Source organism: Cupressus sempervirens, chromosome 3 (assembly GCF_028749045.1).
Source record: "Cupressus sempervirens isolate cs-2001-9-10 chromosome 3, ASM2874904v1, whole genome shotgun sequence".
Classification (NCBI taxonomy): Eukaryota; Viridiplantae; Streptophyta; class Pinopsida; order Cupressales; family Cupressaceae; genus Cupressus; species Cupressus sempervirens.
Genome location: NC_143120.1, coordinates 141,176,688 through 141,187,368, shown reverse-complemented (window position 1 = coordinate 141,187,368; position 10,681 = coordinate 141,176,688). Strand labels below are relative to the sequence as shown.

At 33.3% G+C, this 10,681-nt stretch overlaps 1 protein-coding gene across 1 annotated transcript; it reads right to left on the bottom strand.

The window, feature by feature from the left end:
* Nucleotides 1-388: 388 nt before the first annotated feature.
* LOC149565153 (3-ketoacyl-CoA synthase 5-like) lies at nucleotides 389-2,747 on the bottom strand. Its single transcript, XM_089818703.1, has one exon. It carries the CDS (start codon nucleotides 2,243-2,245, stop codon nucleotides 647-649), a length of 1,599 nt encoding a protein of 532 aa, XP_089674829.1. The 5' UTR covers nucleotides 2,246-2,747; the 3' UTR covers nucleotides 389-646.
* Nucleotides 2,748-10,681: the final 7,934 nt, after the last annotated feature.

Below are 10,681 nucleotides of genomic sequence, written 5' to 3'. Positions count from 1 at the left end.
TAATTTCAATTTAAGAAGAGTTCATTATATTTATTTGACACTTCTTTTACCAGTTCAAATATCCTATCTTAAAAAATATGACAAACTAACATATAACCAGAAGTTGAGAGTAATTCCATCAATTTCCTCCATTTCCCAATTAAATGCTCCAGTAATCAATTTTAATAATTGACAGCTTAATTAAAGAAAACCGGCCATGTCAAAATTTGAAATCAGAAGACGTCGTATGGACAAACTAAACCAATGAAATTCAAGAAATATATCTTTTCTGATAATCGACATTCGATATTAAAACATTTCAGCAGAACACCCAAAAAAACCACAAATTGTAACACAAAAACCACAATTTGTAACAGAGACGAAGATTTAATGAGCAGAATCCAAGAAAAGAGTTCAAAATAAAGTCGACATTGAATAGCAATACAATGCATATAGCTACATGATATATTGCAGGAAAAAGCTGTGAACACATTAATGGCGGAACAACAACAACACAGACGGCGACAACAATGATCCCACGTCAGGTTTATGACGGGAAAAATCGGAACAGAGCAAACACGGTTGAAGAAGAAGAAGAATTAAACAACTAGGATGAAATAACTAATTCTACACAATTTACGCTAAATACCCTAACAGAGGACGATTATTACAGCTTCACGAAATCAGGAATGGCGACGGGGAATCTGAGAATACAATCTGACCAGGGACCGGCCGTCGGCGGTTTCACAGTCTGCAAAGACTTCCAAACAGCGCTGTTACACTTGAATCCGCTTCCAAAAGCGATCTGCCAGACGCGATCTCCTTTGTTCATCCGGCCTTTGGCTTCAATGTAAGCGAGTTCGTACCAGAGCGAAGAAGAAGAAGTGTTGCCGAATCGGTAAAGCGACATGCGCGAAGCTTCGACATGTTCGGCTGAAAGCTGCAGATTTTTCTCCAGTTCGTCAATTACGGCCCGGCCGCCGGCATGGATGCAGAAATGCTCAAAGGCCTGCTTGAAATCAGGAATGTAGGGTTTCCACTTAGGGTTTATAAATTTCCGGCCGATGAGTGAGAAAAGGAAGAGGATTTGCTCGGAAATCGGAAGAACAAGCGGGCCTAGGGTTGTAATATTCGATTTGAGCGCTTCACCGGCTATGGCCATCAGATCTTTGGAGAGCGACATGCCTACAGTCCCCTGCTCGTCTTCTTCCTGGTACACGCACCGGTAGGCCCTGTCGTCTGCGCCTTTGTGTGTTCGTACGACATGCACCAGCCGGTACTTTGCGCGGCTCTTCAGCGAGGGTTTGTTCGTGAGAAGAATTGCGGCTCCTCCCATGCGGAAGAGGCAATTCGGCAGAAGCATCGATCTCTGGTTCCCGCAATACCAGTTCGGCGTAATCGTCTCCGTGCTCACCACAACGGCGTACGAATTTCTGTGAACTTGCAGGAGATCTTTGGCCAGATCAAGGGAAATAACCCCGGCGCTGCATCCCATCCCTGAAAGATTGAAGCTTTTGATGTTGCCTTTCATTTTGTACTTGTTGATCACCATTGCGGAGAGCGAAGGGGTCGGGCAAAAGAGACTGCAATTCACGACCAAAATATCGATGTCCTTGGGCCTGACGCCTGTTTTGGCGAACAGATCGTCCATGGCGGAAAATATCACCATTTGCGCCTCTTCTCTGGAGGCCGCCATTGTAGGGCTGGGAGGAATGTAGTGAAGCGCCGGAGGCAGACTGGTTTCTTCGCTCAGGCCGGAGCGTTCGAGGATCTTCTTCTGAAAATCCAGGCTTTTCTGGTCGAAGTATTTGAACAGGCGGGAATGCTCCATGAAGGTCGCGAATGGAACCCTACAAGAATCCGGCGGGCGGTAGCAAGAGTAGTCCACGAGGTAAACTACTCTCTGCCGTGAGAGAAAATAGACCGTAGTTATGAAAACAAGCAGTCCAGAGCACGAGACGGCATGAGCGAGATTGAACTCGAGCTTCTCCCACAGAAATTTCAATTCTTGTGGCCCGATTCGGCCTACTTCCAGAAGCACTGCCCCCATTAATGGAACCAGCAAAAGGGTGAGAAAGTTTTCCACCACGTAATGGTAGCCCAGCCGGACGTACTTCAGCTTCACCGTTAAGAGGAAATCCGGCAGGCCGCGCCTCTGGCTCTCCGTCATACCATCAGAAGCACCATCACCACCGCCATTAGAGGAGACGGTGTGATTGACGTTGCTGGGATTCGAACTCTGCTCCATTCTCCCGCCTCTGCCCATGAGTGCAACTCGGCGGGGCTCGATCCCGGGACCAATACAACTTTGTTTGTTAACAAAAACGGAATATGCAACTGACTGAAGAGGGCGTATGTATGTCTGGCTTGTAAACGGCTCAGGGGGTGGTGCAGAATTTATACATTGCAGCCTGCTGTGCGCACCTCCCTTTCGTGCATTGAATGGGGAAGATGAAGATGATTGTGATGGAGAAAGTAACAAAGCTGGCTACTGCCCAATGGATAAACAAACCACACGGCCCAAAGCTCTCTTCTTGTGAAGGGTAAGCCTTCTTTTAATTGGACAGGTAGAGGCTTATATAATTCGGAAAGGTCAAATGTTAAGTTCATGGATTTTAGAAGATAAGTCATTCATCTAGTCTTTGGAAAACCTAGTTTACACTAGATACGGAGGTGGAAGAGAGTCAAAGAGGAACTAATTGACACGGTTTGTTATTTCTTCATTTCAAGATTGGTGGAAATAATCTATAATACTATATAATCGAGTGTTTCGTATAGGAGGACATTTGGATGGACTTCTAAGAGAAACAAAGATACCAAATTACATTTGAAATCTAAGCTTTATTTATTTTCTAGAAAGGGTCAACATTATGGAATTTAATAAACAATAATTACATTATTATGAATTGTAGAAAGTTAGTATCATTAAATGTTATTAGTCAAGTACAAAATTAGTTTCCACTAGTTAAGATGTTAAATAGGGAAGTGGAAAATAATCAAAGAGAAACTGGTTGATTTGTCATCTCTACATTTCAAGATTGGATTCCAACATTAGTAGAAACAAAGTAATAATACTTCATGGAGTGTTTGCCCTATGAGGACATCCAGGCCAAATATTTTGATACTCTGAACTTGTGTCTCTATGAGGAGGAACAGAACGCAAAGATGGCAAATTACATCGTCAAAAGCCAAGCTTTGTTTTTGTCTTTTAAATGCTAAATATTTTGTTAAGACATAGGATTATGAACAAAAATATTATATAGAATTTGTTGAGAAATGAACAAAATAAGACAAACTCTCATGTAATTGAATTCATAAATAGTAATCGTTAGCATTATGAAATGTAGAAATCCTATATCATTGAATGTTAAAACTCTAGTTAAGAACCAGCTCATTGCCTTGCACCATCTTAGGTGCAAAACATAGAGGTGGAAAACACTAAAAGCCTAATGGATTGATGAGGTTGTATCTGCATTTCAAGGCCTGTGGAAACAAAATGACATTACAACATGGTGTGTTTAGTGTATGAGGGCATTTGGGCCAAATATCTTGATACTGTAAAAGTTGAGCCTGTAACTACTTTGTTTGAGGTGGAAGATATCTCAAAGATGACAAGTTATGTGGTAAAAAATCAATCTTCATTTTTTTTGTGAAGGGTACATGTTTATCTAATGTGATCACGATCAAAAAACATTGTACATAATTGGACATTTAGAGGAAGGAAAAAATGTGAATAGTCTATAGTTCTCTATGGAAAATCTCCAACTATCAAATTCAACGACAACAATAGTCATAATTATAGATTACACGTTTAGCGTTTGATTTAGAGCTAGCTCTCACTATCTTAAATGTATAATAGGGAGTTGAAGAACATCTTAAATAATAATAGATTGACAAACTCTCTTGTCCTCCTTTCAAGATGAGAACTTAAGTTCACGACGAACGCACTATGACAAATTACTAGCCAATTTCCATAGTACAAAAACCATAGTAAACACAAGAACAAACATTGAACATTAAGAAGTAGCGGTAAGTCCATCAATTATCTTTTACAATCATCTTCTTATTATTATTGTTTCCAACAATGAATTGACTCCTCTAAATATACATCAACAAAAGAAACATTCATTTCATTTCCTCTAACAATTTATCAGCGAGGCCCCATGCCAGCAGCTCATCCCTACGTCAACTAACCACCACCCTCCCTAGGGCATTTAAAGAGCTAAAGCTTGATTGATTTGAAGAACCGCACACGGAACAAAAAGGTCTGGTGTTAAGTCGCACGGCTCAAACAGAACAAATGAATTGTCAAACGCGGGCATTAATAAACATCCATTAATACAGGGCTGCCTCACCCTTTTCCTTTAAACCTATACTACATACTCGAACTTCTCACACCATAAAAAAACCAACTGGATTCTTATTTGTATTTTCATACACACGGTCAATTTTATCTCCTACGTATCAACTCCTTAAATATCGTGCATGTTCCCATAGTTTGGGAGGCCTAATTTTAATTCGTTTTAAAATATACTCTTGAGCGTGTGTTGATTATTTATTTTGATTTTTTCGTACGTTTTCAAACATTTGGAAAGATTTGTTGATTTCAGTTTACCATGTTTGAGACGAAATTTCCATTTTAATGATATTGTATAAATAATTAATAAATATCTATTTTATTAGTTTGGTAAGCTGCCCGGTTTGCTTGTTTCTAATGTTTAAATTGAAAATGTCAGCTAAGGTTTCTAATTGGGCGTTTGGGGACTTTGGGTGGCAAATGAATTATATTTGATTACTTAGGCGACACACGAACTAGATTTGTTAGATTTATGGATAATAGATTATATTATTATTAGTTTCCTAATGGGTTTGGTGTCTAACTCTATTATTATAAAAGTTGGTTTATCAATAATTGGAGAGTCTATTTTGAATATATTTATTTAAAAATTTAGGAGAAAGAAATGTTGGATTATTATGTTGTCTTTTTTAGATTCAAGTGTGTAGAATTTTTTTTTTTTAATATTTTTTTTATCATACTTTATGATGCATTGTTAAGATGATCCATCATTTTTTCTTCTATAGCTCTATCATAGAATATGATTTGAAATGTTTGATGTAAATAAATTATATGTAGTTAAACAATTCTATATATTTAATTGTTTGATGAATCTTATATATTTGCATTAATAATTTTAGTAAAATATTATAATTTTAGTAATTTACTTAATTTGAAATAATTTTCTCATTTAAAAATCCAAAATAATAATTTAAAAATATTACTAATTTTTGTAAAGTATTATAATTAGATAAGTTTATTAGTTCCATATAATATAAAAAGTTATTTAATAAATATAAACAATAATTATAATGTTTGAATTAATAATTTTGATAAAGTGCTATGGTTTGGCCAATTTACAAATTTGGAATAGTATGAAATTGTTATTTAATAAGTATAAATAATAAATAAATAGTTTGAATTAAAAAAATTGGTAAAACAATATGATTGGTTAGTTTACTAGTTTGATATAATATTAAAAAAAGTTTAGATAATAAATATAGATAAAGTAATTAAAAGATTTAAATAAAAGTTTATGAATTTGATATAATATTAAAAAATTCAATTGGTAAATTTAAAATAATAAAATAAATTGTATTGATAATTTTTATAAAGCATTATGATTGGTTACTTTATTAGTTTCATCTAGTATTAAAGATTTCAACAAATAAATACAAAATAATATTAATAAATACAAGCACATATTAATAATTTTTGTAGTAGCCAGTTTATTAATATTCTATAATATAAAATTCTAATTAATAACTTATATTAAAATTCTATATAGGTATTATGATTTTCTAGTTTCATATAATATAAAAAGGAATTATAATAAATATAATTATTTAGTAAAATTTCATGATATATATATTATCATAATAAATGAGTGGTAATAAAATAGTAGTTCCCTTGTATTAATATCAAATAATATTTACTAATTATCATACAATTAAAAAATTTATATTGATAATTTTAGTTAAGTATTTGTAATTTGGTTAGTTCATTAATTTGATATAATATAAAAAATTGCATTTAATAGACATAAAATAATATTAAAGATTGTATTAATATTGCATTAAAATGCTACTATTTGGAAAATTTACTAATTTGATAGAATATAAAAGTTATCATTAAATAAATAGCTAGAAGTTTATAGAATTGTATTTAATGTTTGTGACTCAAATGTAGTTTAAAATAGAAAATATTTTATTTTAAATAAAATAAATAGTTTTAGAAAGATTGTTCATAAAGATTATCTTAATATTTGAGTGATAATGTTGAATAAATCATCATAAGTGTATGACGTTGATATTTTGAACTTGACATTTTTTATTTTTGATAGAGGCAAGCTATATGTTGTTGGTTGCCAGTGCTATTAATATGCTAGTTTGTTATATGGGCCATCATCCTTGGCTCCTTTTAATGATCTAAACCAAATTAGATGTCCTCATAAATATTATTAACTATGACAACAACTATTATTTAAAAACTGTATATCCAAAATACAATATAAAAGATGATGTTTAAGATAGACAAACATTGGACAAGAATTTACTTGTTTGTATTAATATTGTAAGGTTGTTCTTTCTTTTTGTAATGTGAAAATGTTGAAATTTGCGTGACCGTATATTTTTTATTGAATAATATGCATGTTTAACGAGATTCATTTGATATTTTTGTATATTGACAAGTTGTATAATTTTGTAATTTGTTAAAGTTGGATCCCTTCTTCCCAAATCATTATCTATTCATTTATGCACCCACTTTTACGTAATTTGCATATATGCCTACGTACCCTCCTTGATATTGCCACCTTTTGGTGTGAAGGCCAAGAGATAGATAATTATTGTTTTGATCATAGAATTTTAGATAGAACTCAAAATATGATTTTTTTTATCTTAATTTTTTGGGGATAGGTTTAGGCTCGTGGAATAATCTCCATCTACATACTCATGGACTCGTCATTTCTCTTTTGAAATTTTAAAAGTCAAAGCTAGAGTGACTCTTATTACATTTTTTTTTCGTAAGGGATAAAAATTTGAAGTACAATATTGCATGATTCATTGATATGACAAACTTTCACACAATCAAAATTTACAAACTACATTATTTCTATTGAAAGTGTATTTACATATTTTTCACATTTTATGCTTAATGCAAATTGAGTAGACTGTAATTCTATACATTGGAGCATTTAAATGCATGACTAAAGTGTATTTTCTTTAGTTCCATCTTTGTTTTTTAAGAGTTAACTGAAGAGAATATGTCCTATTTTTACTATGTAGTAACCAAATTAAGATCTTTCTAAATTTCACAAGTCCTAAAATATCAAGAGTGGAATAAGAAAAAACAAATTGAATTAACTAGAGGAAAATGAGATGTTAATTCTATTAGAGAAGTTCCCTAGTGCAAGATAAATTCGTAAACATAAACATGTCCTGAAGTCAATTAACTATCCTTGCATTAAAATGTTACAAGTCAAATATTGTGTAGATTTTCAAGGAATACAACTAAACATACTTGTCCTATTTATTATCTAAGGATGCACTTCTAATTGCTCAACTATTAATTGTTTGGTATAAATGGATGAAAGATTGCGTGCATGTATTCCAATAGATTATCCTAGACTAAGATCATGTTCCCACATGATAGTTAGCCTTAATTTGCCTAGTGGACGCCAATTTACAATTTTAAGCCTCTTTTGTGAAGCTAATGGTCCCATGACTTCTTACTTGTACAAACCATTTGTTTCAAGTTTAGAAGATGAATTACATGAACAACATTAATAAATGAATTTAGAAGGTGAAAAGTAAAAAGAGTCCATAGAATGTTCATCTATTGGTGAAGTTGAATGGTTCTTTATTCGTCTACTAGGGATCAAGTCTTGCTAAAAGTAGACTAGACTAGACTTCCACCTCTTGTTGAAAATAGATTAGACTTTGACAGTATGAAGGATAAGGTTAGAATGGCATCCTAAATGAATTTGATGGAATGAGCGTACCTCTTGATCCTTGACTCTTAATCAAATAGAGTCAGGATACCTCCCGAGAAATACCTCTTTGAACATCACCTCGACTCCCAAGATAGGTGACCTCTCGAGAAGTACCTCTTTGAACATCGCGTAGATTGTACTTATCAAGATAAAACTAGCTTGAAAATGATGATTCGTTAACAAAGGAAATGTGAAAAAAAAAAGACAAAGACCATGCCATGAATCTTACACCTCCCAAGAACATGAGTAGACAACTCTAGAGATCTCCGAAAAAAGGTTAAATTTCATCATCATCAACTTCCTAGCTAAGTTGCTTTTAAGTACGGTCGACAAATCTTCCCGGGAACATCTCGCCGGCAAAAGCTGCGCGTAGTTTATTGAGTAAGAAGACGATTAGCGGGTTTTGGGATCTCATAGGAAATGCATGCCCTCAAAATGTGCCCTTTATCCGTTCAGCTTTAGCGGTTAATTAAGTGAATGGCAAGCATCTACATCTACCCCACCCACCTATTACGTCACCATGTGACCGTGCTGGCCCCACATTTAAGAGCTTCTTTTGCCATGGTCAACTCCCTATTAGCGGACGTGCTAATCTCATTTACACCCATCACCAACTCATTTTACGCACTCACCCACACTTTGCCAACAAACCCTATTTATGCTTTGCTATTTTAATTTAAGAAGAGATAGTTGCTCCCTCCAACCCTCCTGTCCTTCCATTAAGAGTTTTGTTTTGGGCATCTAATGTGAAAATAATAGGGGGCTTGTGTAGGTGGTGGTCATCATCACACTACTAATACAACTCTTAGGGATACTTTCAATTTTTTTGATCTTCGATTTGGTTCAAAAACATATTTCTAAGTTTTTACTATTAGAATAATTTATCTTGTGTGTCTAATGTAGATGAATTGGGGGCTCTTATGGGTGGTGGTCATCATCACGTCTATAATAGAATTTTTAAGAATAGTTTCAATCTTATCTTAGATTTGGTAGAAAGATATATTATTAAAAATTTAGTAAAACATTATGTATTCATTTGGAAGAGTTATTTTTAGATTAGATTGTGTGGTTGTTTTTGCATCAACATTTCAAATTACACTTTGTGCTTTGTAATCGATATGATTGAGTGATCTCAAAGAGTATAATCATTTTGATGCCACTCAATCATGGTAGTGATGGATCATAGTGTGTGATCCAAAACGTTGATGAAAAAACTACCCTGTAATATGATCTACAAACAACTCTTCAAAATTAATTGGATTGTAGGAACTTGATGTCTCTGACTATGCACTCATGTTGAGAGTTTATTTATAACCTCTTTTAAGGTAAAATACAATTACTTGTACTTGAAACCACATTACTTATAACATGATAGTTTGTAAGATGTATCTAATGTGGAAGGAGCAAAAAATGTGTTTGAGGTACACTTCTATATGATCACTTATTACAAAGTTCATCTCATGAGAAAAGACACAAAAGTTGAATGGGCTCAAGGTACACTTTTATATAGCAACTTAATTGTCTCTAAGATGTCTAGGTTTCAACCCTCTTTATGTTTGCATTATGATTGTTGGTAGAGTTTCTACCTACCCACCACAAACTTTGTATAAGAGGATGTACCATTTTAACTCTATCTACCCACCACAAACTTTGTATAAGAGGATGTGTCATTTTAACTCTATCTCATTTATGTGGAAGTTATATAAAGTCTACTATAAAACATTAGGTGTATTTATTAGCTCATAAGCATAACATTTTTTTTAATTTTTGTCATACTTTTATATAGAGAACATAAAATTATAGTAAGTATTTAGTTTTAAAATTTTCACATTATACTTATGTTTCTTGTATTTTCACATTTTTTTCTTATACACAAAGTTTCGTGCAAAATTTTGCAATCTATATATTTTATGATGTGGGAATCTTGAGGGAGCTATTAAAAGTAGTTGTTGACAAAGTTATTTGGCAGTAATATACTTTGTAGGTCTTAGATTGATGTTTTCTCTCTAACATAATGTGATAAGAGAGTTAGCCACACTCTCTATACATGTGCTAATGGTAGTATTTTGAAGATTCAACAATTGTCATGTTTGGTAGACATATTGAGATGGTGTTGTTATCGTCATTGTTATCAAAACTTTCATACCGACATCTTGGTAGTATTTGTTGGTTGTTGATAATGTTAGTTGGATAACTATTGGTTGCCAATGAAGTATCAATGGTTTTAGTTATATACATTAAAAAAATTCCAATATGTTTTTTAATTGGTATTTAGTGACAGGTGTATTTGATCCTACTTATGGATTACATCTCTTAGTACTCCTATATCATTTCAATAACTATAATTGAATAGATTTTTTTGTTGGTACTTATTGATTTTTATGATTACAATGTTCTTTCAAGTGTTCCTAATATCTAGATAATCTTGCAATTCATCATATGGTTTTGACATAATGGTTGTATCATGTCCTAGACAAGTTCTATCTAGTTTCATCTACGTGTTGGTTAATATTTTTTTTTATATCAAGTCTTGGACTTGGTTGTGGTGTTTTAAATTTTTTTTATGAATGTTCTATGCAATGTATACATCTTAAGTATGCCCTACATTTAGGTCCTATGGTATTGTGTTGTAAAGAACATTTAAGTATGACCTA

What these genes read in the sequence shown, in the direction of transcription:
- LOC149565153 (XM_089818703.1), bottom strand. Translation starts at nt 2,245, where the DNA reads ATGGGCAGAGGCGGGAGAATGGAGCAGAGTTCGAATCCCAGCAACGTC.